The sequence below is a fragment of the Urocitellus parryii genome, chromosome X (assembly GCF_045843805.1).
Source record: "Urocitellus parryii isolate mUroPar1 chromosome X, mUroPar1.hap1, whole genome shotgun sequence".
NCBI classification, from domain to species: Eukaryota; Metazoa; Chordata; class Mammalia; order Rodentia; family Sciuridae; genus Urocitellus; species Urocitellus parryii.
In genome coordinates this window covers 129,854,240-129,881,992 of record NC_135547.1, presented here as the reverse complement: position 1 = coordinate 129,881,992, position 27,753 = coordinate 129,854,240, and the positions used below count along the sequence as shown (strand labels likewise).

At 41.4% G+C, this 27,753-nt stretch overlaps 2 protein-coding genes across 2 annotated transcripts; both read right to left on the bottom strand.

The window, feature by feature from the left end:
* Nucleotides 1-201: 201 nt before the first annotated feature.
* On the bottom strand, nucleotides 202-5,023 carry LOC113178115 (uncharacterized). The gene is made up of 4 exons (XM_077793800.1): nucleotides 4,978-5,023; nucleotides 3,574-3,700; nucleotides 3,329-3,389; nucleotides 202-2,764 (listed from the first exon to the last, which is right to left on the bottom strand). Exons 1-4 carry the CDS (start codon nucleotides 5,008-5,010, stop codon nucleotides 679-681), a joined length of 2,307 nt encoding a protein of 768 aa, XP_077649926.1. The 5' UTR covers nucleotides 5,011-5,023; the 3' UTR covers nucleotides 202-678.
* A 17,989-nt stretch (nucleotides 5,024-23,012) lies between these two features.
* Nucleotides 23,013-24,289, bottom strand: LOC144250731 (uncharacterized). The gene is made up of 3 exons (XM_077793680.1): nucleotides 24,270-24,289; nucleotides 23,723-24,063; nucleotides 23,013-23,638 (listed from the first exon to the last, which is right to left on the bottom strand). Exons 1-3 carry the CDS (start codon nucleotides 24,287-24,289, stop codon nucleotides 23,013-23,015), a joined length of 987 nt encoding a protein of 328 aa, XP_077649806.1.
* Between the last annotated feature and the right edge of the window lie 3,464 nt (nucleotides 24,290-27,753).

The window sequence follows — 27,753 nt, the reverse complement described above, 5'->3', positions numbered from 1 at the left end:
TTCCAGGGCTTTTCTCTGGTATGCAGTCTTCCATGTTTATGAAGCTGACGGGATGTAGCAAAGGTGTTGCCACACTGCTTACATTCAGAGGGTTTGTTTTTCAATGTGAATGAAACGGCTTTGAAGGCAATAGGGAAAATGGAATGATTTATGATATTTTTTATATTTAAAGAGTTATTCAGTTGGAAGTGGTGGTGTATGCCTTTAATTCCTGAGACTTGAGAGGCTGATTCTGAAGGATCAGTGTTGGAGGCTAGCCTCAGCACCTTAGGAAGACCCTAAGAAATGCAGCAAGTCCCTATCTCAAAATAAAAAGTAACTGGAATGTAGCTAAGTGGTAGAGCACAACCAGACTAAATCCCCAGTCTCTCTTTCTCCGTCTCCCTCTCTCTCAAACTCAAACACACACACACACACACACACACACACACACACACACACACAAACACATTTTCAGCAATGTGAGCCCTTTCTTATCTTTCAGGATGACATGAAATATTGATTTACCAGATTTCACATTCAAAGGATTTTTCTCCAGTAACTTCCTACATGTATATGAGTGAAACAGTAATAACAGAAAAGTTTACCAATTGTTTTCATGCATACGATTTCTCTGCAGTATGTTCTTTCACGTGTGTGAAGCAGATAGGATGTGGCAAAAGGTTTTCCACATTGTTGTTATTCATAGCGCTTTTCTCTGTTATGTATTCTTCTATGTCTGTGAAGCTGAGGGGATGTAGCAAAGGCTTTGCCACACTGCTTACATTCATAGGGCTTCGCTCCAGTATGTGTTCTTCCATGTCTGTGAAGGTAACTGGATGTAGCAAAGGCTTTGGCACACTGCTTACATGCATAGGGCTTCTCTCCAGTATGAGTTTTTTCATGTGAGTAAAGGTTACTGAATGTAGCAAAGGCTTTCCCACACTGCTTACATTCATAGGGCTTCTCTCCAGTATGAGTTCGTTCATGTATCTGAAGGCCAAAGGCAGTAGTAAGGGCTTTTCCACATTGTTGACATTCATAGGTCTTTTCTCTGGTATGTATTCTTCCATGTTTATGAAGCTGATGACATGTAGCAAAGGCTTTGCCACACTGCTTACATTTATAGGGCTTCTCTCCAGTATGCATTCTTCCATGAATCTGAAGATAACTGGATCTAGCAAAGGCTTTGCCACACTGCTTACATTCATAGGGCTTTTCTCCAGTATGAGTTATTTCATGTGAGGAAAGGTTACTGAATGTAGCAAAGGCTTTTCCACACTGCTTACATTCATAGGGCTTCTCTCCAGTATGCATTCTTCCATGAATCTGAAGATAACTGGATCTAGCAAAGGCTTTGCCACACTGCTTACATTCATAGGGCTTTTCTCCAGTATGAGTTATTTCATGTGAGTAAAGGTTACTGAATGTAGCAAAGGCTTTGCCACACTGCTTACATTCATAGGGCTTCGCTCCAGTATGTGTTCTTCCATGTCTGTGAAGGTAACTGGATCTAGCAAAGGCTTTGGCACACTGCTTACATGCATAGGGCTTCTCTCCAGTATGAGTTTTTTCATGTGAGTAAAGGTTACTGAATGTAGCAAAGGCTTTCCCACACTGCTTACATTCATAGGGCTTCTCTCCAGTATGAGTTCGTTCATGTATCTGAAGGCCAAAGGCAGTAGTAAGGGCTTTTCCACATTGTTGACATTCATAGGTCTTTTCTCTGGTATGTATTCTTCCATGTTTATGAAGCTGATGACATGTAGCAAAGGCTTTGCCACACTGCTTACATTTATAGGGCTTCTCTCCAGTATGCATTCTTCCATGAATCTGAAGATAACTGGATCTAGCAAAGGCTTTGCCACACTGCTTACATTCATAGGGCTTTTCTCCAGTATGAGTTATTTCATGTGAGGAAAGGTTACTGAATGTAGCAAAGGCTTTTCCACACTGCTTACATTCATAGGGCTTCTCTCCAGTATGCATTCTTCCATGAATCTGAAGATAACTGGATCTAGCAAAGGCTTTGCCACACTGCTTACATTCATAGGGCTTTTCTCCAGTATGAGTTATTTCATGTGAGTAAAGGTTACTGAATGTAGCAAAGGCTTTTCCACACTGCTTACATTCATAGGGCTTCTCTCCAGTATGCATTCTTCCATGAATCTGAAGATAACTGGATCTAGCAAAGGCTTTGCCACACTGCTTACATTCATAGAGGTTCTCTCCAGTATGTGTTCTGTGATGTATTCTAAGTGAACTGGGATAAGCAAAATCTTTCCCACATACCTTACATTTGAAAGGTGCATTCCCCGTGTGTGTGATCCTGTGCCTTTGAAGACTTGTGTGTGAAATAAAGGTTTGACCACCTTGTTTACATTGATAGAGTTTCTCTCCAGAATGAATTCTCTCATGTCTTCTAAATAAAGAGGAGAAATGAAAGGCTTTCCCACATACCTCACATTGAAAAGGTTTACCTCCACTGTGTGTTCTCATGTGTCTTTGAACACCTGTGGGAGAAGATGAGGCTTCAGCACATTGTTGATATTCATAGGGTTGCCACCCAGTATGAGTATCTTCATGCCTTTGAATGTCACTGGAACAACTGGAGACTTTCCCACATACTGTACTTTCATAAGGTCCATCTCCTGTTTGTTTTAGCATTTGTGTGTGAACACTTTTGAGCAAAACCAGGGACTGCCTGTACTGTTTAAATTCACATGGCTTGTCTTCACATTCCTCATGCTTGTGGCATTTGTGTCCAGAGTGAGATGTGATGTGCCTATGAAGAAATGAAGGGCATATGAAGTCCTTGGCACATGTATAACAACCACATAGACTTACTCTACTAAAATTTTTCTTTGTCCAGTTAAGAACTGGAATCTCATTGAAAGTTTCTCCACACTATCTTCTTGGCCTTTTAAGTTTACTATATGGCTTCTTTGAAGAATGACAGCACATTATCAATGCTGGATTCATTCATGATTTTATACTTATTTATAGGTCCTAGGCTTATAATACTACCAACATCAGGTAAAGGCTAGGTTTTCTGATTTGTTCAAATTTCTTGAAAATCAAGAGATTGAAAGGAAACAATCCTTTGCAATGCAGCCTCTCTATTGAGATTATCCAAATAGTGATATTCACATTCAATTACATATACTTTATGCATGCCTAGTACTTTGAAAAAACTAAATATCTGTCACAACTAAGTGTATATTTCTGGTGAAAAAATCCTTTAAGAATAAAAACATGTCAAATTGTGTATACTTCTTGGGTTGGTCTGTTTTAAAAATTATATGACCTTCTCAGATTCTCTCAAGAACTTCTTTGTGAGTACAATTACCTTAGAATGCTCTCAGAATTTTTGATCTCATATTCCATTTTCTTTTCATCACATTTGTTTCCTAAAATGAGAAACCAGAACAATCTTTATGAATTTTTAGGAGACAGAATGCTTTGCCAAATCGTAGGTACCTTTTATGCTCCAATAATTCAACAACTGATTCCCTTTTCATGTTCTATATAAATGACCAAAATAAACACGAGTTCTCTAGTAGATTTTGAGAAAAAAAAAAACATCTTTATTACCTATAAAAGCCAGGTTTCTGAGGACTTCCAGCATCACATCTCTGTAAAGGTTCTTCTGGGAAGGATCCAGCAAAGCCCACTCCTCCTGGGTGAAGTTCACAGCCACATCCTCAAAGGTCACCGAGATCTAAAATATCCCACAAATATATACTGGAGATCAGGAGAGATTGACAGCAGAAGAAATGTATAGTCAACATGCTTGATGTCCACATGAATCTCTGAGTCCCTGATTAATTGTATGATGTGGTCCATCAAATGCTTCCTGCACTCAAATCCTCACAGACATTCCAACACTAGAATTGGGCCTCTCAAAAGACAAGCAACTTAATGTTTTACTCCCTTCCTTTGTTGAGTTCACAGAAAGTAAGACAGGCTCCTGGGTCACACCTAACTTCTTTCTTCATTGCACTCCTATTACAATCCTAACAACTTTCTGTGCAGTGCAGAGGTAATATTAGCGACTCTGATAGGACTTACCCTTAAAAAAGAAAGCTGACTGAGAAGAAAATTGCTGGAGTAACAAAACTCACCCTGTAAGAGAGATTCTGCCAACCACAGTGGCTCACTGTGCCTACAAAATTAATATAAACAACATGGCATTGACTGATCTCTTGATTCCTTCTGAAAGTCTATTGTTCCATCTTTAAAGAAATGTCTAGAACACCCCACCCTCAACTTCCAAAAATGGATCACTAAGAAGCTTCCCCTACAGACTACATTTAGACAACTTTTCACTCAGGTTGTCACAATTTGTGAACTGGGGATGGAGTTCATCTTTTGTGATTACCCCAACAGAACAACTAACTATATGTTTAGACATGCTATTCTCCAGAAAAAAAAATAGTCAAATAGTAAACAAGCACCATGATTAATGAACACAAAAATTTGATGATTTCTCATGATTACTGTCAATGCAGAATGTATAAAGATGAACAGTTGGAACATGACTTAGATATAAGTCAATGACCCAAAAATGTCACCTTATCCAAACAAGAACCTTGCAAAGTTTTATAATTCTCAACACAATTTTATTGAACAACAGACAATAATTTCTAAATCTCATAGCAACAATGAATGTACAACAACTATAAAACTCTAGTGAAAAGCAGTCACTTCACTACTATAAGTTCATGTGGCCCATAGCCATGTTCTGCTCAAGACACTTTGATCAAGATGGGGCCACATGTGCACTGGATGTCTGTTGTGAAAGAGTTTCCTCCTGCCTGTAATGATGGTGGTGCAAACCTAAGACAGAAGCATTTCCAGGGTGGAAAAGAAGCAAGGTTGCAACCCAGAATCCTCACCTATCTAACACAAATTGGGTGGGAAACAGGTCACTGCATGTACAACCATAATAATACTAGATGCCTGCACTGTGATGGAGCAGCCAAAAATATCACCTACCAGAAGGTGCCCCTGCCACTGACACCCAACCATATTCAAGGACTTAAAACATGTCACATCCTGAGCGGCACAGTATCAGCAGAGGTGAGCAAGAGACCAAGAAAAAGCTTTCAGTGGGCCAGCCTTCACAGGAGGGAAAGATGAGTGACAGCAGATGTCTTGGATATGGATCACATGATGTTCCAGGCAAACTGGAATCCAGGTGGCCAAATGCACCACATCCTCAATTCTGTAGACAAAATCCATTTAGTATATGTTCAAATGTGAAACACTAAAATACTTTTAATGAGCTCACAATAAATTTTATGTTATTTATTTATTTGTGGTAGAAACACTTAGAAAAAATAAACAGGGATTGAACATAGGGCACTTAATGACTGAGCCACATCCCCACCTCATATGCCATTTTGACACAGTGCTCAAAAACTTGCTCAGGGCCTTGTGAGGGGCTGAGGCCAGCATTGCAATTTATGTTTCTCCTGCCTCAGCCTCCCCAGCTAAGGAGAATACAGTCATGCACCATTGCACGTGTGGAAAATTAGTTTTGCCAAAGAACAAGTTATACATTTCTATACTGATGAGAATAAGGAAAAAATTCAACAGTCAGGGGCTGGGGATGTGGCTCAAGCGGTAGCGCGCTCGCCTGGCATGCGTGCGGCCGGGGTTCGATCCTCAGCACCACATACCAACAAAGATGTTGTGTCCGCCGAGAACTAAAAATTAAATATTAACTCTCTCTCCCCCTCTCCCTCTCTCCTCTCTCACTCTCTCTAAACAAAAAAAAAAATTCAACACTCATAGCAAAATGACACAACAGGGAGCCTGGAACCATCTCTGTACTGCCATGAAATAGAACAGAAGTGGAAACACAAGCCAAACCAACAGAAAAACAATGTCATCGTGCCCCAAAGTCCTGAAAGGTTCACAACAGCTCCATGAAGCAGTCATAAGAAAGAGTGCAGAGCACCAAGCATGGTGTGACCTTCACTAACCTGTTAGTCTGACCTTCTCTGGGGCAGGACACTGGCCTGGTTGCTCACTGTGATAGCCTGGTCATTGGCTCCAGACTACACACAGCACATCTTATCCAAGTTTAGGCAATTCCTACTAAAATCACCATGGAAATATTTTAATGTCTAACACAAACTCCCACTCTTCTACGTCAGAAATGATTATGTGAAAAATCAGCAGGAATTCCTTAGAAGTATTCAAGCATCTGGCAAGAGCAGCAAATTATTGTCGACCCACTCAACCATCACCTAAAATTTGACCAAGAAAGCTTCAGAGTTTCTTTTAGAAATCAGGTTTCAAATACACCCACCTTCAGGAGGCTGAGGCAGGAGGCTCGCATGTTCAATGCCAGCCTTAGCACCCTAGTTAGGCCCTTAGAAAGTTAGCAAAAGCCTGAATCAAAGTTAATAAATATAAAAGTTTAGGGGGAAGATGCTGGGGATTTGGTTCAGTGGTTAAGCACCTGAGGGTTCACTGCACAGTATGCTCCCCCAAATGAAACCACGGAGATTTCTGAGGAAAGAAGGAAGCTCACACAGTCCAGGAGGAAACCGTTCAGAGAGGCCTATGACACTCATGCTCAGCAGTGGTTGCTCCCAGGCTGGGTTCTGCAGAGCAAAGGCACAGCAGAGCTTTAAATAGCACCACTGTGTGTTAAAGCAGAGGCCCCAGCACAACTACCCACAAAAACCAGACAAGTGAGTTTTTGCTGTTTCTATTCTTCTTCTCTAGTTTCTGGTCCATGGAGAAATGAGGCCAGGGGACACTGAGATCTGGTGGCAACAGTTTATTGGTGGCACCAAAGACCAGAAAAATAATTCCCAAAGCCTGAGCCCTCAACACAGTGCACAGCAGGGCTTTTACTTTTATACTTAAACAACTTTTGACTACATCCAGGCAAGGGAATTGGGGCAAGCTTATTTTAATATATTTCTTATATGAAAATAAGATTGCCAATGGCCTAAAGACTCAGCTCAGACACATTAGCTGCTGGGTGTCAGTCTGCAAATCCAGAGCCTGTCACCTCTAAAACTGTTAAAATTTCCATTCTGTCCAATGACCCTAGCATTCAGGGAAATCTTTCAAAGGAGCTGAACACAAAATAATTTGTTAAACATAGCTCATACACATAGTCTCTAGCCAAAGGCATGAAGCCTTCAAAAAACAGGAGCCACATTATAGGAGAAAAGAAAGAAACACATTTTTTAGTTGTTAAAGGAACTTTATTTATTTGTATATGGTGTTGAGAATCGAACCCAGTGCCTCTTGCATGCTAGGCAAATGCTCTACAACTGAGCCACCACCCCAGCCCCAAGAAACACATTTTCATTTCACTTAAAAAAATCATACAGGGCTGGGGATGTGGCTCAAGCGGTAGCGCGCTCGCCTGGCATGCGTGCGGCCCGGGTTCGATCCTCAGCACCACATACCAATAAAGATGTTGTGTCCGCCGAGAATTAAAAAATAAATAAATATAAAAATTAAAAAAAAAAACACCTCACTGACACATAAAAAGAAAAAAGTATAAAATATACAATAACATTAAAGAAAAAAGCAAAGAGGACTGAAAACCTAGTAACACATTTAAAAGTATCATCATCAACAATGCATTGGGACTTCAAGATTATCATAAACATGCTTGGTACAAATTCGACAACTTGCAAAAACTGGACCATTTATTTGAGAGAGACAATTTCCTATAACTTACACACAAGGGGAAATACACAAAACAGATGAGCCCATGGCTACTGAAAAAAACAGACTCAATAACTAATTACTACCCAAAAGCAAGACAAGGCTCTGACATCTCAAACAGGCTTCCATGAGACACTGAAGAACTGCCACCAATTTTCTACTTTTTGTCCAGAACATAGAAGCTGAGTTAACACCTCCTAATTCTTTCTGAGGCATAAGTTACCATATTATCCAAATTAAATAGATAAAGAAAAGTATTTTTTTTAGAGAGAGAGAGAGAGAATGTACAATCATAAATGTAAAAAACTGTACACTCCAGGTGTCTATGCAAATGATGGGGAAATTATGGACACAGGAACCCTCACTGCAGTGACTACAGCAGCCATATCCAGAAGTGCCCAAAGCTAGATGCAAGGAAGATACACCTTGCAATACTGAATGGACAAGCTGCAGTTTACCCACACCAAAGAACATCACCCAGAAAATGAGCTCTGCAGCCTGGAATGATACAGCACCCTTAAAGGCAGACTGGTAAGAGAGAGAAGCCAGTTTGAAATGGCAAAGTGCAGTAAGATTCCAAGTTAAAAACATTCTGGAAAAGACAACATTATAGATGCACTAGCAGAACTGATAGGTACCAGGGACTCAGGGAGCAGAGAGGGAGGGAGCAATGAGGAGGAGTGATGAACAGAGCAGTGAAACTCTTCTGTATGACATTATCTTGTAAACTATGTAACACACACAATCACATCACACAGAGGAGGAACACTAAGGTAAAGAATGAACTTTGGCTTATCATAACATGTTGCTTCATCCATTCTCCTTATCAAATGTTCAACAATGGTTTAGTAACCAACAAACACCCTACACCAATGCAATACGTTGAAAACAGTGGAGGCTATCAGCTGGAGAGAAGGGGTATTCGATTCTATGAGTAATGCCACATTTAATTGTCACCTTGATTGGATTAAAAGATGCCAATGATTAATAACCTTATGGGTGTGTCTATAAATGATTGGCATGTGGAACAGTGAACCAAACTGGAGATCCTCCTTAAGCTAGGCAGCACCATCTAATAGGACGGTGACTTGGGTGAACAAAAGTTGGAAGAAGAAGGAAGCAGCAGCAGAGCAAGCTCCTTTCTTCTCCAATTTGTTCTTGATGGCTGCTGCAGTGGCCTGAGGATATCAGACTCTGCCTCCTTCAGTCTCCCAAAGTGGACTCTGCCAGTGATTCTCCAGGGAGTTTCCAGAACCTGTGGTCTGGACCAGAGCAGCACCATTGATCCCTCTTGTTCTGCGGCTTCAGCCTCTTGGACTCTGCAGCCAGCACTCCTAAAACTCTCCAGCTGCAGATGGCCACTGTGGACATCCAGCTTTGGGTCAAGTAGGCCAATCTAAAAGTCCCCTTTCATAATCATACTTCCTCTTGATGCTGTTCCTCTAGAGAACACTGACTAATATACTATGTAAGTCAAAAATTGCTCTGAAAAAAAATAAATGCAAAAATAAAGCAAAGAGGAAGAGTCAGAGTAACAAATTTCAAAACTATGGACAAAAGCAAGGAAACTGATTTTCAATACTATTACCATCTTGGAAGAAATTGGATGATAAGTCTTCAAAAGTCATTGTGTGGTCACATACACAAAGTGTTAAGTTTTGCTGTGCTTAGCAAAACAAAGGGGTACTGTGAGAAACTATGAACTCTTTGAACTGTGTCCTTGTTGCCATCTTAAGAAGATAAAAGAATGTTCTGCCAAGTTTAAAATATATATATTTTTGTGTTTGCCAGGAAATAACTAACTACAAGTAGTATAATAAGAAGTATAGAGCACTGTGACCAGTAACAAAGTTATTCTGAGAATGTTTATCCATGCTAGAAAAGATTAAGCTGCCAAGAGGATGTGTTTCTTTTTTGCTATATAAAAGATGAAGGGAAAAAAATAAAGAGGTGCTCATTCCTACTGTGTGTGTGTGTGTGTGTGTGTGTGTGTGTGTGTGTGTGTGTGTCTTTCAGCATCTCTGCTGTTACCACCTGATCAGGAACTACAGATTGTCAGCAGGGTCTGACAAGTCACTCCAACTGCTGGTGTGGTGGTGTGCACCTGTAACTTCAGCCAATAGGGAGGTCAAGGCAGGGAAATGGAAAGTTGGAGGCCAGTCTAAGCAACTTAGCAAGACACTCAGAAATTTAGTGAGACTGGTCTTCATTAAAAATTAAAAGAGGGTACTGGGATTGGAGCTGAGTGGCAGAGCACTTGCTAGCATGGGTGAGGAAAGGGGTATGATCCTCAGCACCACAGAAAAATTAAAAAAAAAAAAAAAGGTATTCTGTCCATCTATATCTATACAAAATATAAAAAAATAATAAATACAAGGCTGAGGATGTGCTCAGTGGAAGTGACTGTAGGTTTATTACCCAGTAAAACACCTGCCCACCACCAGAACGCTGCTCACAAATTGAAATTCATTTCTGGAGGATAACTAAGCATGAGCAAGTCCATGGCATCAATCCCCAGCACTCAATAAGTAAGCAAATAAATAAAAAACAGGGCTGGGGATGTGGCTCAAGTGGTAGCGTGCTCGCCTGGCATGCGTGGGGCCCGGGTTCGATCCTCAGCACCACATACCAACAAAGATGTTGTGTCCGCCGAGAACTAAAAAATAAATATTAAAAATAAATAAATAAAATAAAATTTTTGAAATAAATAAATAAATAAAAAACAGTCTACAATACTAATTCTCTTGGGCTGGAGAGTAGCTCGGTAGTAGAAAACTTGCCAAGCATGTGTGTGGCCCTCAGATCAATCTCCAGCAGGCCACACACACATACACACACACACACACACACCTAAAATACATGTAATGAGAGATAAAAATGATTATAATACAAAAGGTACACAATTAGAGGCATAAAATACAACAAAATCAATGGAAAGACAACACACTTTCTCACAAGGGAGATTGAATGTTTCCATAACCTACACTCTCTAAAAAATCACTGAGTGGTAGGAGACCTTCAATGATACACAAAAGTATAAGAGGTTATGATGGGCAAGGGGGAGGGGGAAAAAAGGGAGAGAATTGAACAACAGCAGAGGAGACAGAGAGGGAAGGTGGGAGGGGAGGGGAGGGGGGATAGTAGGGGTTAGGAAATGTAGCAGATTAAAAAAGTCACTAATATGCCATTAGGTAAAAATGTGAGTATGTAACAGATGTGATTCTGCTATCTGTATTTGGGGTAGAAAAGGGAGTTCAAAACCCAATGCAGTCAAATGTATGAAAGATGATTTATCAAGAGCTCTGTAATGTTTGGAACAATCAATAAAAAACAAAAACAAAACACTGAGCATTTCAATAAATTCTGTGAAATGTAGGGCATGGTTTACTGTATTTTGGAGGTAAACATAAGTAAAACTACATCTAAAAATAAAAATAGTATTGTTGGGGGTTGGGGATGTGGCTCAAGTGGTAGTCCGCTTGCCTGGCATGTGTGCGGCCTGGGTTCAATCCTCAGAACCACGTACAAAGATGTTGTGTCCACTGAAAACTGAAATATTAAAAAATATTCTCTCTCTCTTTAAAAAAAAACAATAGTAGGGTTGGGATTTTGGATCCGCAGTAGAGTGCTTACCTAGCACATGAGAGGCCCTAGGTTTGATCTGTTAAGGTCGGGTGAGCGTCAGAGGAAGAGACCACTAAGAGACTGTCTCATGCAACAGCAGAGGGTTTATTGGGGGTCCAGCATGCTGGGGCTCAGAGCTCACTTGAGAGGAGCTGAGAGCCCCAAGAACAACTTAAGCAGAGGTTATATACATTGTTTGAACTGGGGAGTTCATGTGGAGGTCAGGGAATGCGGGAGGGGTTGTTTGTACAGAGCAACCAGATGGTCAGGAGACATTTCTCAACATACATTTAATGGTTTTTCCGGGAATTGTTTTGACACCCACATAAATTTCAGGTTTTAGGAAAACAGAACTTCAACCAACAAAACAAAACCTTTACATTCTTAACCTTTCAGATCCTCAGCACCACATAAAAATAAATAAATAGGCATTTTGTCAGACTACAGCAACAACAAAAAATAGTTTTCAAAAAATTGAAAATAATAGACTGTATCTAAGACCAGCCAAAATGTTGTACAGGACAGAGAGAATAGAGAGGGCATTTATGCTGATCCCAAATTTCATAAGATAAAAGGCCATCTCCCAAAGGGGTGGCGCTAGGAGGAGGCACTTAGGAGGGAACAGGAATCAGGTGACATACTGGGAGTGCTCTTGAGGGGATCAGCACCCTTATTTAGACAGAGACGTATGGCTCCTTTCCAGAAAACGAGTGTCATTTACTATTTCACTAATATTCAGCGATTAAATGATCATAATTGGGTATTTCAGGTATTGCCAAAATTGTCCTTAAATTTTACAATGACGAGGGAGTGATGGTGCACACCTGTAACCCAGCGGTTCACGAGTCTGAGGCACTAGGCGATGTAGCAAGACTCTGTACCAAAACAAAGAATCTAAAAGGGGCTGGTGGATAAGCAACTCTGGGTTCCATTCTTGATACCAAAAAACCACACAGTTAACATGAACCTGCCAAGTCCAGATAACAACAGTGAAAAAATGTCATCCTTTGTCAAATTCATCACCTTGTGAAGGACAGTTACTAGTTTTCATGAAATCACATTCATAAATTTATCCACCACTATTTTTATAGTATTGGACTCAAATTCTGCAGCAATAATGCAAAACAGAGTTTCTCTGTATCTTACGTGGCATTTTGGAATCTAGGGTTGGATTTCAATTTGAAATCACTGAAAAGACAAGACTGAATCTTACAAACTTTCTATACATACTCAGGGGTAGCAAAAGGTAAATTAGGTAATTAGGGGTTTTCTTTTTCTTTTCTTTCTTTCTTTTTTGATAGCCCCAAGATGAAAACCAGGGACATTTTACTACAGATCCACATCCCCAGTCATTTTTATACTTTATTTTGAGACACAGTCTCACCAGATTGCATAAGGCCTGGATAAGTTCCTAAAGCTGTCCTCAAATTTGCAACACTCCTGTCTGAACCTCTGGAGAAGAAACGATCAAAGGTGTGCACCACTGTACCTGGCTGTATGTTGGGATTATTAACAATGGAAACGCAACCAAACTTTTAAAAATCCACTTCTTTCTTGCCTCTTTAATATTAGTCCATCCCATGTGGCTCTGAATAAATAAACCGGGGCCTCAGATAAGTGAGCACATCATTTCAAAGTGATACACAGAAAGCTTTGGTGCTGAGGGAGCACACATGTGTCAGGCTCAAGGGGCAGGGAAGGTTCCTGATAGCTGGGACTTGCTCCCTCCTGGTCTTGCTCCCTGAAAGCCTCTAGGATCACCCTCCAAGAGACCTGGACCATGACTCCACTCTAAGAGGCTTTTCAGGTTTGCACAGCTCTGCACTGGGGTGGGTGGTCCTTATGCTCTGGGAGAGGTTTCGCTCCTTCACACTGTGAGACTGAAAGGGCAGGAATCACTGGTGACCTGGCCCCTCAGCACCAGCATCCACAGGCTAACTGTCCACCTGTCTCAAAGGAATGGGGAAAGAGCTTGGGGAAAACAAGTTCCCAAGGAAGTTGCTGTCTAGATGAGGCCTGTTCCAGGAGATTCCTCAGCCCAGAGCCCCCAGCAGCTTCCCTGAGAGGCTGCACCCCACACCTCAGGCTGTCCTCTAGGAGGAGCTGATCTAGGGCCTGAAGTTCTGTTCACCCTGCAGGGACCAGGGCAGCTGTGGGCACCTTGTGGCAGCTCCAGGAGAGGACAGTGGCTGAGGACATGGGACCCTGTGAGGCGTCCAAAGGGAACCTCTGCCCAAGAAATCTGACATGGTGTCTACACCTAAGGAAGATAAAAGGAGAAGCTGTGAACTCAAGTTCTTTATACAGTTGCATCTACATCAAAGAACCTTCAGAGTACTTGACTTTGGCCAACCATACCACCATGATGGTGCAAAGGCAGGGTTCTGTATGGAGAACAAAAATTATCTTGGGCTATCTTAAGTCCTTTCATAGCCAATTATCTTAATTTCTGTATCAGAACACAATTCTCAAAACTTCTCAGAATATACCACTAACCTTACCAGATGCCTAGTCTCCAAATTCTACCAAAGCTCGGAATGCAATAACAGACATACAGAAAAAATTTTCTTTACTTTTTTTTCTGTACCATATTAATCTGATGTTCCTACCAATTCAATTCGTTAATGTAGTGATACACAAGTTTCTTTTATAAAAGTTCATGTAGGCCAGACACAGTGGCACACAACTGTAATCCCAGCAGCTTGAGAGGCTAAGGTAGGAGGATTGCTAAATTCAAAGGCAGCCTCAGCAACTTAGTGAGACCATAAGGAACTTGGTGAGATCACATCTGAAAATACAATGTAAAAAGGGCTGGGGATATGGGCTGGGGATGTGGCTCAAGCGGTAGCCCACCCACCTGGCATGAGTGCGGCCCAGGTTCGATCCTCAGCACCACATACAAACAAAGATGTTTTGTCTGCCGAGAACTAAAAAAAAAAAAAAAAAAAGCGCTGGGGATGTGGGTCAATGTTTAAGTGTTCCTGCGTTCAATCTCTGGTATACTACAAAAGGAAAGAAAGAGAGAGGAGAGAGAGGAGAGAGAGGGAGAGAGAGGGAGGGAGAGAGAGAGAGAGAGAGAGAGAGAGAGAGAGAGAGAGAGAGAGAGAGAAAGAAAAGAAAAGCAAAGAGAAGAGAAGAGAAAAGAAAAGAGGGACACATACATCATTCAGGGTAACTTGAATCCATGTTCCTTAGTATGGTCATTAATATTTGGGTTAAAATGAAGTATGTTTTGTAGTTGGGGTTGTCAATGCCTTTAATCCCAACAGCTTGGGAAGCTGAGGCAGAAGGATCACAACTTTCAGGCCAGGCTGGGCAACGTAGCCAGATCCTTTCTGAAAATCATATTGAAAAGAGCTGGGGATGAAGGACAGTAAATGAATCAGACATTATTGTAGTGGCATCCCCTTCCTTCACAGAAAATTTTAACTGGGTTTCTCCAGAAATCTTCACCATGGCTAATTTTAGGACTGTCAACAAGAGAGTGTCCATAAAAAAGTTCAGTGTAGATAAACTTCCTATTTTTGTGTTGCCCTATTTTACTGGGTGGCTAGTATGGGAGAAAGTAGCACTCCAAGTGCTGGACTCGAAATCCCCTTAGTAGTTTTTTACACACTTGTATCCAGTATAGTAGTTTGTAGAAATGTGCAAACAAGGCATCTGGCCTTGAGCTGGGATTCACAGAGAAGTCACCAACTGGGCACCATGGAAACAGCTGGTGGGGGAGGAAAGAAAGGGGAGAAGAAGCTCTCCCCTTCTCAGGTGCAGTCCTTGAAGGGTTAACGTGGCTAGAACAGTGAAAGAAAAAGCTGCTTTTATGTATGTGATGTGACAACTTGACTATGGTGACTCCATTTTGTGAACTCAGCCATGACACTCAAAAAGGTCATGACTGGGGCAGTTTGCATTCTTTTGTTCATGAAAATCCCCTAAGAACACAGAATGATCTATGTGCCAACCAGAGACTAACTGACCACAACTTTCCAGCTTGCTGGCATTGCCTGAACCTCCAAACGTCCCTTTTGTGGTTTTTGTGCTTAAATATGGAGCCAAGTTAAGGTAGGGGCCCCACTCTGACAACCTCATTCTTTCGAGAGCAGAGTGTCTGCCACTGGCCAGCAATAAAGGCTTAACTGGAATGAGACTGTGTGGTCTGAGAGTTATTTGTGGGTCTCAGTATTACAATGTGAACTTCTGAGTCCCTCCCCTTACATGCTGGGTATAAGATTCTGAAACCACCTGAACTCGGGGTTCAGGGGATGAATTGATTGATTACAGCAAAAGCAGTGCCCTCTGAGACTGGCTGCAGCCAGATAAAACTGTTTCCAGCTATCTTCAGTGCCTTGCCTCCTTTGTCCCTACATCATTATTTCCCTGTGTGCTTACGGGACTACACGACTGGGGTGACTCTACATCATGGACTATCAGAAAAGGGAGCAGTTATCCTCTATTGGTGCAGCCCAGGATTCCATATCCCTGGGATCTATAAACAACTTCTTAATTCCCTTTAAAGCAGTTATTTTGACCAAACACAAGGAAATGTTAAGTGATTATTCTTTCCCCTCAAGTATAACATTCACAAAGAGAAAACAAATGCTTTCAAAAGTGTTGTTCTTGCCAAGGACAGTGGCACAGGCCTGTCATTCCAGATACGTGGGAGGCTGAAGCAGGAGGATCACAAGTTATGGCTGAGGGAGGGAGGGAGCAAAGGAGGGAAGGGGAGAGGGAGGAAAAAAGGGAGGGAGGGAGGGAGGAAGACTTTTTCCAATATTTCACTAGATGAAAAGTGACAATTAGCGGAGGGTGTCCATTTGGACCAAGTGGGAAGAACCAACGTCTGGCCGAGCTGTGAGGTGGAGGGAAGGTGGGTTTAGAAGGCAGGAGGCGCCTGCAATTTGGGGGACCTACAGCAGCCTCCGGAGGAGCTCCCCTGGGAGAGGGAAGGTGCATTTGTGGCCCTGCTTCCTCCACGTTGGGAAGAGTGGGTGTGGGCCACCAGTAGGGAGCAAAGGGGACACCAGGGCCCTGAACCGCGCTTCCAAACCCCCAGGGAACCAGGGGACAGGGGCCAGGGCCACCTGCCAGCGTGGAATCCGCCGCCCTCCGCAGCTCACCCCCGCGCCGGGCCCCAACGCCGCACCTTCAGCCCTGGTCGCAAACTCACCATTTTTGGCTTCCGTGGTGACCCGGCGTCCTCTGGAGGAACTTCCCGGCCCCCAAAATCCCCGGGGACACAGGCAGTGGCAGAGTCAATGGGTCACTGGAACAGAAACTCGGCCAGAGAAGGAGTAGCCCGGTGGGTGAGGAAGAAGGCCCGCAATGTTGCGGAAGCCCGCCCTTCCCCTTCCTCTGCGCACTGATTGGACAGTTGCTCCAGCTTCCCGGATGGATGGCCTCCAGGCCCGCCTCTGCATCGTGACTGACAGCTAACATCATCCAATCACTGCCTGAAATTGGGTAGAGTGACGGATTCTTGGCCCCAGCCCTTTTCAGGAGCAGCTTCCGGGCTGTGCTGGGACCTAATCCAGGTGGGAAGCCTTGGCTTTGCCTGTGGTACAGAGGTGACACCTGGTGTTGCTTTTGGAGCTTGGCAAGGCCCTGGGTTTAACCTCAACACAAAAACAAAGTGCAGCTTCTCGGGGAGGCTGAGGCTGGAGGAGCCCAAGGTCAGAGAGATCCTCTCTTAAAATAAAAGGAAAAGGGTGGGATGTAGCTCAGAGGTCCAGGTCAAGCCCCACTGGGTTTATTACCCAGTACCTTTAAAAAGAAAGAACGATATTGCATCTATACATATATTTTTCCACTCAGCTGATGCGACCTCAAGCGACTTAGAAAGACCCAGTCTCCAAATTTTTGAAACACTATTTAAAGATATCATATATATGACTCATATATAATATCTAAAAATCAAAACAATTTGAAAACTATTTTAGTAATTCTCATCACCTTCTGGCCTCTGTGGCTTTGAGGAGGCAGCCTGAGCTATGAAAGGAAGCAATTGGGGTTGGCTCTGATGCTCAGGGTTCCATCCCCAGCACAGAGGGTGGGGGAGGAAGGAAGGCAATCCTCTAGGGCAGCAATGTGCGGTGGAAATAAAATGGGTGGCTTGTGCTTAGTGAGCATGTTCTACTTTGACTGTTAGGAAGTCTTGTGCAGAGACCTGACTCTGGGGATCCCACAGGTCTGGTCAGGTGTTTGCCTCAACAAACAGAAAAGGTCATGATGCAAAGCAGAAAAGGAACTTTGACCAGTGCAGCTACAGCAGGAAGACAAGGAAACCCTGTCCTTACCCTGTCTTCAGATGCTGACAAGGACTTTGAGGTTTTAGAGAAAGAGTAATCATAGGCATGTATGTATAGGGCAAATTTTATCTAGGATTTAGTATTATCTGTAGGATTTAAGCTTCAGGTATCTGTGTTCTTATAACATGTCTGTGAACTCACTCTCACTTCCCCCCTTGACACATGTCACTCTATTGCACAGACTGACCTCACTTTGTCAGGAACAAGTCCCCCTCCGTGTATTCTTTCCATGTCAAGGTTTTCAAGAAAAGCCATAAGCCCTAGGAAGCAACATACCCTGAGAAGCTGACCCAGCGCTCTCAGCTTCCTGGGTTTCAGCTGATAGTCAAACCAGAAAGAAACAAAAACCCTGCTCAGCTTGGCCCATTAACCCTGCATATAAAACAAAAAATTGCCAAGTGGGGCCAATACTGCCTGTCATGTCTACCCCCCTCCTGGAAATTAAGTACAATTTTATTCTCTGCTCTTAAGTTGGGCTTTGTGAAGTCTTTCACATCCTGCTCACTTGCCCAAGTTCATTCTACCTAATAATATTGCCCATGGCCAAGGGGGGCTATTGTGTAAGAAGTCATATTCCCATGGGTGTGGAAAAGTGGGCACATAGCTGCCCAGGGCTGAGAATTGAATTCCAGGTGCTTTTATTGTCCCCATGGTAGAGACTGAATTGAGGGCAGGAGCACTTTGCCTCTGAGCATCCCTTTTATTGTGGTTCAAAGAAGGTGGGTATGAGCATAACTGTAATGGGCCTGAGAGAAAGCATGAGACCATGTGGCAATGTGTTCTTCACTTATCAGTTTCATTTGAGCGCCCCAATGACATCATCTATAAATCAGAGACCTCCATATGGAATTCCTCCACCAACTCTCTGAAAACACAGGCACTTTTAGCACCTTCAGAAACTCCCGCACAACAGAAGCTTCCACAAACTCTTTATGATAAGGACATTATGGCCACTTGTGATGACTACCAATTACTGAGGGTTCCTAGAGCAGGAAGCTGCCCCTTATGGACCTTGCTATATTATTATTTTTTAAAACCAAAGACTTGCTTTTTATTGAATTGGTAAATTTTACAGAGTTCCTAAATTAGTAAACCATGCCTGAGAATCCAAAGAAGAAAACAGTATAATGGACAAGCCCATCCATCCATAAAACAGTTTATTAAATCTTGGTTCCTAATGTATTTTTCTTGGAGGTACTGGGAATTGAACTCGGGGGACACAACCACTGAGACACCTCCCAGCCTTCTTTTTAATTTATTATTTGAGTTAGTGTTTTAGAGACAGCGTTGCACTGAGTTCTTTACTCTTTGTAATCCAGGTAAGTCACCTTACAAATCACAACACTTGGGCTAAGGTTGTGGTTCAGTAGTTGACAACATGCCTAGCATATGTGAGGCACTGGGTTTGATTCTTAGGACAACATATAATTAAATAAGTAAATGTCCACTGACAAGTAAGAAATAATTTTCTTAAAAAGTGAATAAATGGGCTAGGGCCATGGCCTCAAATTGTAGTGTGCTCACCTGGCATGCGTGGGGCACTGGATTTGATCCTCAGCACAACATAAAAATAAATTAAAGATGTTGTGTCCACCGAAAACTAAAAAATAAGTAATAAAAATCCTCTCTCTAAAAAAAATGAAAAGAAAGCAAAATCCTCCTGCCTAAGAATCTTGAGCAACTGGAATTTCAGGTGTATACCACAGAGCCAGGGGATTCACAAGAATTTTGAGGATTTCACAGTCTTTCATAAAATTTCAACAAGAGTGGAATTTAAGTCTGCTGCAAATCTTTAAAACTTCTAGTACACTGTACCATTAAATAAACCTCTCCATATTCATCTCAGTTTGTTTCACATAAGCATCACACTACAAAAGTTTGTGACAAAGTGCATATATGAAAGGAAAATATGTGATTCAAGGTCCAAGAGGTGACTTGTTATTGTGTTTGGCCTCCAAATCATGTATTCAGTATGACACAGAATATTTTAATTGTCATTTAATCATTATATATTCTCACTACTTACTCTCCTAAAAACCCAAACCCATCATAAGGTGGCCATCCACATGTCAGTCCACATGCCAACACTATTAACCAAAAGTGGTAGGCAGATCCTGTCAGAAGATTCTGTAGCCCTCTTAGGAGTCTGAGTCCTGCACTCATGTACTCACCAAGACTGAATTCCTACAAAGAATGCTGGCACCATAAGACAGTTGCATTGACTCCAGTTCCTCACACTGCCCAGGAGCAAGCCTGCAACTTCTGCTTTGGCAAATGAATTCCTTACAAAGATGTCCAGATTGCATCAAGTACTCATACACCAGAATGCAATATTTCTACTAAATCAAAGATGTAAAACTAGGAAATTGCCACACTCAGTAGGTGGAAAGACAGTTTACAGTAATCCTGAATGGCTTAAGCTGTATTTATTAAAAACAGAAGTGCCACAGCACACTCTTTTGGCTTTCCTTTCCAAATGAACACTGACACTCAGCAAAAGGCCAGCAACAGAGATAGCAGTGACAATCATCCCATCATTAGCATGTTGGTTACCTTAAAAATTTGAACACAAGTATGTAAGGAACTCTTAGCAATGATCACACAAGATCCATGATTCCTGAATAGGTTGTGGGTGAGGTTTTGCACAGGATGCTTTGAGTCCATAGGACAAGTCATTGAATTCTTAAGCCTGAGCAGAAACAGCCCTCTCCACATCATGTATTGCACAGCATCACCTGGTTGGAAGCTGTAGCTCCATCAGTGATGTAGGGCACATGAGGCTAGACACCCAAGGAATGTTCCAGGAGCAGACTATTAGATGCAGAGTTCTAAGGGGTATCACCTAAAAATTTAGATCACTGCTTGGAATTTTCTTGATCTGCATTTACACCCAGTGTGACAGGGATGGAGGTTCATACTTTTTGTAGGGGTATACATAAAGGTGTCTTTTGTTTTGTTTTGTTCACAGAAAGTGTTTGTGTATAAATTGTAAGATTGTTCAGAGGTCTTCTAAGCTTTAACACAAAAACAGAAGTCTGTGTTATAACCCACATTGAGATTTTTGCAAATTTTTTTCCTGATATTCTGTTGAAAGATTATGGTGAAGGTCTCTCGAGAAGCTTATTTAAGATTCCTTGGTGGAGAAGGGAGGGCAACTATATTAGGACATCAGACTGTGGTGCTTCTTACCAAGCCTTTGGTCATGTGGTGTGTATTAAGAAAATCAGCACACAATTTTCCCAGGGCTAGTGAGCTACTCTAAACACAGAGAGAAATCAAGCCTGGGTTTTCTGGAATATTCCACCTAAGTATTATTGATGGGGAGAAAAGTTAAGTTGGATGAAGTTTTTTTAAAAAAATTCACTGGTATAAAAATTCACCTTTAAGAAGGAAGAGACCATCTAAAATTGTAAAGGAGACACCTGCAGAGCTGCATCTGCTGATGTGGTCATCAGTGGGGCCCACAGGCACAGCAACAGCAAACTCACCACCAGAGCTACAGGAGTGCTCAGTGCTAGAATGCCTGCCAGCATGCACAAGGCAGGATTGGGACCCCAGACCTGGGAAAAAAAGAGAAAGCAACTCAAGCATAGGACAAAACATATTTTGAGAAAGTGCCTCTCCAAGTAATATACACAAATGACATTATGTTATAATGCTCTTTAATGTGCCTACATACAGCACAATGCATGACACTTAGAAAAAGTACAAGTGACAAGAGTGTGGTCCCAGAGTCATCAACAGCTCAATAAGGGATCAGGGAAAAGAAAGAGGCCAGCTGCAGGGTAAACAGACACATCCCTATGGTCCCAGCTCCCAGCCTCACCCAATTAAAAAGACTGCGGAGAAATTTAGTAGTAGAGCATTCCTGGGTGGAATCTGAGCAAAGAAAGAGAGGAAAGAAGTTCAGAAGAAACATTTCACCAATCTGTACCAAAGGCTGGAGTGGAGAGGCCTAAACTAAAATACACAATATGTAATGAAATATGAGACACAAAAGACTTAAAATACAGGAAAATGGAATCTAACAGTAAGAGAGATTTAACCCATAGAATATGTTGCTTTCAAATCCTCATGTTGATGCAATGTTCCTCTCCAATGCTGGGTGCACTTTTGTTACCTCTGAAGAGATAAAAAAAGAAATGAAGGCACACACATTTTCACACACCTACAGTGGTTTTCTCAAAAGAAATAAATAAAATGAAATAAAATAAAAATATCCTCAAGTCTGAACAAGTTCAAATGGATCTGAAACAAGCAAAGGTCCTACCACATGTCTACATACAGGGCTTTTCTCCAGTGTGGTTTCTTAAATGCTGTTCTAAGGGACCTGGAATGTTGAAAGTCTTACTACAATTTTTAAAGAGAGAAAAACGATCTTCTCAGATGTGAATTCTTTATGTCTTTGAAGAAAACTCTAAAAGCTGAATACTGCCTCACATGGCTTATCCTCAGCATTTTCTACAGTATGAGTCCTTTCATACAACTGAACAAAACTAGAACAGCTCAACAACGCACATTTCTTTTTTGCATAGGATTTATTCTTTTTATTCCAAAAGAATCTTCTGAGGCCTTAGTAAAAGACTGAGAAAACTAGATTTCCCACATTTCTCACACTCACAGGGCTTCTCTGTGTGTTTTCATATATGAGAAGAAAAACAGGGCTGGAGGGGAAGCTGACAGGATGTAGCTTTTCTCTGGTATGTATTCTTGTATGTATTCCAGGGCTTTTCTCTGGTATGTATTCTTCCATGTTTATGAAGCTGATGGGATGTAGCAAAGGTGTAGCCACACTGCTTACATTCAGAGGGTTTGTTTTTCAATGTGAATGAAATGCCTTTGAAGGCAATAGGGAAAATGGGATGATTTGTGATAATTTTATACATTTAAAGAGTTACTCAGTTGGAAGTGGTGGTGTATGTCTTTAATTCCTGAGACTTGAGAGGCTAATTCTGAAGGATCAGTGTTGGAGGCTACCCTCAGCACCTTAGGAAGACCCTAAAAAATGCAGCAAGTCCCTGTCTCAAAATAAAAAGTAACTGGAATGTAGCTAACTGGTAAAGCACAACCCGACTAAATCCCCAGCCTCCCTCCCTCTCTCTCTCTCTCTCTCTCTCTCTCTCTCTCTCTCTCTCTCTCACACACACACACACACACACACACACACACACACACATTTTCAGCAGTGTGAGTACTTTCTTGTCTTTGAGAATGACATGAAATATTGATTTACCAGGTTTTACATTCAAAGGATTTTTCTCCAGTAACTTCCTACATGTATATGAGTGAAACAGTAATAACAGAAAAGTTGAGCAATTGTTTTCATGAATATGATTTCTCTGCAGTATCTGTTCTTTCACGAGTGTGAAGCAGACAGGATGTGGCAAAAGCTTTTCCACATTTTTATTCATATCGCTTTTCTCTGGTATGGATTCTTTCATGTCTGTGAAGCGTAGGGGATGCAGCAAAGGCTTTGCCACACTGCTTACATTCATAGGGCTTCTCTCCAGTGTGCATTCTTCCATGAATCTGAAGGTAACTGGATCTAGAAAAGGCTTTGCCACACTGCTTACATGCATAGGGCTTCTCTCCAGTATGAGTTTTTTCATGTGTGTGAAGGTTAGTGGATCGAGTGAAGGCTTTGCCACACTGCTTACATGCATAGGGCTTCTCTCCAGTATGAGTTTTTTCATGTGAGTGAAGGTTAGAGGACTGAGTGAAGGCTTTCCCACACTGCTTACATTCATATGGCTTCTCTCCAGTATGAGTTCGTTCATGTTTCTGAAGGTCAGAGGCATTAGTAAAGGCTTTTCCACATTGTTGACATTCATAGGGCTTTTCTCTGGTATGTATTCTTCCATGTATATGAAGCTGGTGAGATGTAGCAAAGGCTTTGCCACACTGCTTACATGCATAGGGCTTCTCTCCAGTATGAGTTTTTTCATGTGAGTGAAGGTTAGAGGACTGAGTGAAGGCTTTCCCACACTGCTTACATTCATAGGGCTTCTCTCCTGTATGAGTTTGTTCATGTATCTGAAGGCCAAAGGCAGTAGTGAAGACTTTTCCACATTGTCGATATTCAGAGCATTTCTCTCTAGTATGTCTTCTTCCATGAATGTGAAGGTTACTAGATGTAGAAAAGGCTTTATCACACTGCTCACATTTATACGGCTTCTCCCCAGTATGAGTTTTTTCATGTGACTGAAGGTAACTGAATGTAGCAAAGGCTTTCCCACACTGTGTACATTCATAGGGCTTCTCTCCATTATGCATTCTCTGATGGATTCTAAGTAAACTGGGAAAAGCAAAGTCTTTCCCACATACCTGACATTTGAAACCTTCATTCCCCAAGTGTGTGATCCTGTGCCTTTGAAGACTTGTGTATGAAATATAGGACTGACCACCTCGTTTACATTTATACACTTTCTCTCCAGCATGTGTTCTTTCGTGTTTTCTTAATAAAGAGGAGAAACAAAAGGCTTTCCCACATACCTCATATTGAAAACCTTTATGTTCACTGTGTGTTCTCATGTATCTTGGAACACCCATGGGAGAAGATGAGGCTTCACCACATTGCTGATATTCATAGGGTTGCCACCCAGTATGAGTATCTTTATGCCTTTGAATGTCATTGGAATGATGGATGCCTTTCCCACGTACTGTACATTTAAAGGGTCCATCTCCAGTTTGTATTAACAATTGTGTGTGAACATTTTTGGGAGAAACCAGAGATTTCTTATATTGTTTAAATTCACATGGCTTCTCTTCACATTCCTCATGCTTGTAGTATTTGTGTCCAGAGTATGATGTGATCTGCCTATGAAGGAATGAAGGTCATATGAAGTCTTTTGCACACATAATGAAGTGACATGGATTTACTCTATTAAAATTTTTCTTTGTTCAGTTAAGAATTGGAATCGATATGAAGGTTTTCCCACACTATTTTGTGCCTTTGAGTTTACCATATGACTTCTTCAAGGAAGAAGAAGTGACCAGCACATAATCAATGCTTCATTCATTCACAATTTTCTATGTATTTATACATCTTTACTACCAACATCAGGTAAAGGCTAGGTTTTCTGACTTGTACAACTTGCTTAAAAATAAGGAGATTGAAAGCAAACAATCCTTTTCAACACAGCTTCTCTATGGCTGTTATCCAAATAGAGGTATTCACATATGCAATTGCATATACTTTTTGCATGTCAAATACTTTGAAAAGACGGAATATCTGTTACAGCTAAGTACATACTTCAGGTAAAAAGCAGTATAAGAATAAATACTTCTCAAATTATGCATACTTCTTTCATTGGTTTGCTTTAAATATTACATGACAGTTCTCAGACCCCCTCATGGACTCCTCTTGTGAGGATAGTTACCTAACATTGCTCCCAGAGTTTTCAATCTGAACTTCAGTGGTCCTATCTTCCCACTTGTTTCCTAAAATGAGAGAACAGAACAAGCTTTATGAATATTTAGGAGCTAACAATGCTTTGCCAAATGATACATGCTATTTATGCTGCAATAATTCACCAACTGATTCCCTTTTCACCTTCTACATAAATGATCAAAATAAACATAATTTGTCTATTTGATTAATTTTGAAAACATCTTTATTACCTATAGAAGCCAGGTTTCTGAGGACTTCCAACATCACAATTCTGTAAAGGTTCTTCTGGGAAGGATCCAGCAAAGCCCACTCCTCCTGGGTGAAGTTCACAGCCACATCCTCAAAGGTCACTGAGATCTAAAATATCCCACCAAATGTATAGTGGAGGCCAGGAGAGATTGACAGCATGAGAAATCTATACTCAACATGCACGGTGTTCACATGATTCCAGGAGGAACCCTAAGGTAAAGGATGAACTTTGGCTTATCATAACATGTTGCTTCATCCATTCTCTTCATCAAATGTTCAACACTGGTTTAGTAGCTAACAAACACCCTACACCAATGCAATATTTTGAAAACAGTGGAGACGATCAGCTGGAGAGAAGGGGTATTCCATACTATGAGTCATGACACTTTTAATTGTCACCCTGATTGGATTAAAAGATACAGATGATTAATGAGATTCTGTGTGTCTCCATGAGGGTGTGTCAACAAATGATTGGCATGTGGGATAGTGAGCCAAACTGGCAAACCTTTTTAAGGTAGGCAGCACCATCCAATAGGACTGTATCTTAGGTGGAACAAAAGTTGAAAGAAGAAGGAAGCAGCAGCAGAGCAAGCTCCGTTCTTCTCCAATATGTTCTTGTTTGCTACTGCAATGGCCTGAGGGTATCAGACTCTGCCTTGTTCACTCTCCCAAAGTGGACTCTGCCAGTGATTCTCCAGGGAGTTTCCAGAACCTTTGGTCTGGACTAGGGCAGCACCATTGATCCCTCTTGTTCTGAGGCTTCAGCCTCTTGGACTCTGTAGCAACTACTCCAAAAACTTTCCAGCTGCAGATGGCCACTGTGGACATCCAGCTTTGGGTCAAGTAGGCCAATCTAATAAGTCCCCTTTTATAATCAAACTTCCTCTTGATGCTGTTTCTCTAGAGAACACTGACTAATAAACTATGTAAGTCAAAAATTGCTCTGAAAAACAAAGCCTAACTAATAAAGAAGTAAATAAACTACCAAGCCATGAAGATTTACAAATATATACATAAGAAATAATAGTATATGCCAAATACCATTTTTATAATAATGCAAGAATAAAGCAACGAGTCATACGTACAAATTTCAAAACTAAGGACAAAAGCAAGGAAACTGATTTTCAATACTATTTCCATCTGGAAATAAATTGGATGATAAATCTTCAAAAGTCATTCCAGGGACTGGGGTTGTGGCTCAGTGGTAGAGCACTCTACTTGCAAGTGCAAGACCCTGGGGTCAATCCTCCGCACCACATAAAAATGAATAACTTCAAATAAAAAATAAATATTTTTTTAAAAAGACATTCCAACTGCTGGTGTGGTAGTGTGCACCTGTAAGTTCAGCCACTAGGGAGGTTAAGGCAGAGAAATGGCAAGTTGGAGGCCAGTCTCAGCAACTTAGCAAGATACTCAGAAATTTAGTGAGACTGATCTTCATTAAGAATAAAAAGGGGGGACTGGGACTGTAACTGAGTGGCAGAGCACGTGGTAGCATGTGTGAGGCACTGGGCATAATCCTCAGCACCACAGAAAAATAAACAAAATAAAGGTATTCTGTCCATCTATAACTATACATATATAAATTAATATATATCTATATTTATATTCATATATAAATAAATAAATAAATACATACATAAGAAGAAGGGCTGAGTATGTGCTCAGTGGTGAATGGGGCTGGGGATGTGGCTCAAGTAGTAGCGCACTCGCCTCGCATGCACAGGGCCCTGGGTTCGAGCCTCAGTACCACATAAAAGTAAAATAAAGATGTTTTATAAACCGAAAACTAAAAAAATAAATTTAAAAAAAATTACATTGAAGATGGTTGTGATGGTGCACACATGTATCTCAGAGGTTCAGGAGTCTGAGGCACTAGGCGATGCAGCAAGACTCTGTACCAAAACAAGGAATCTAAAAGGGGTTGGTTAAGCACTTCTGGGCTCCATTCCTGATACCAAAAAAGCCATGAACCTGCCAAGGCCAGACAAGGACAGTGAAAAACTGTCTTCCTTTGTCCAATTCATCACCTTGTGAAGCACAGATACTAGTTTTCATGAAACCATATTCATAAATTTATCCACCACTATTTTTGTAGAATTTTACTCAAAATCTGCAGGAATAATGCAAGACAGAGTTTCTCTTATCTTCTGTGGGATTTTGGAATCTAGGACTGCATTTCAATTTGAAATCACTGAAAAGACAAGATTGAATCTTAGAAACATTCTATATAAACTCAGGGGTAGCAAATGATAAATTAGGTAATTAGGTGTGTTCTTTTTTTTTTTTTTGTACCCCGAAATAAAACCCAAAGACATTTTACTACTGATTCACATCCCCAGTCATTTTTGTATTTTATTTTGAGATGCAGTCTCACCAGGTTGCAGAAGGCCCAGCTAAGTTGCTAAGGCTGTCCTCAAATTTGCAACACTCCTGTCTCAGTCCCTGGAGCAGGAAGGATCACAGTTGTGCCCCAGTGTACCTGGCTGTAAGCTGGGAATTTTG

Excerpts from the sequence above, each read along its gene's own strand:
- LOC113178115 (XM_077793800.1), bottom strand. The coding sequence starts at position 5,010 with ATGGTTGGGTGTCAGTGGCAGGGGCACCTTCTG. Across the intron at positions 3,390-3,573 it reads CAGAAACCTGGCTTTTATAG|GAAACAAATGTGATGAAAAG; the intron begins GTAATAAAGATG and ends TTCTCATTTTAG. Across the intron at positions 2,765-3,328 it reads AATTCTGAGAGCATTCTAAG|GCACATCACATCTCACTCTG; the intron begins GTAATTGTACTC and ends ATTTCTTCATAG.
- LOC144250731 (XM_077793680.1), bottom strand. The coding sequence starts at position 24,289 with ATGGACCCTTTAAATGTACA. Across the intron at positions 24,064-24,269 it reads ATGGACCCTTTAAATGTACA|AAAACACGAAAGAACACATG; the intron begins GTACGTGGGAAA and ends CTCTTTATTAAG. Across the intron at positions 23,639-23,722 it reads ATCTAGTAACCTTCACATTC|ATGAACAAACTCATACAGGA; the intron begins ATGGAAGAAGAC and ends GCCTTCAGATAC.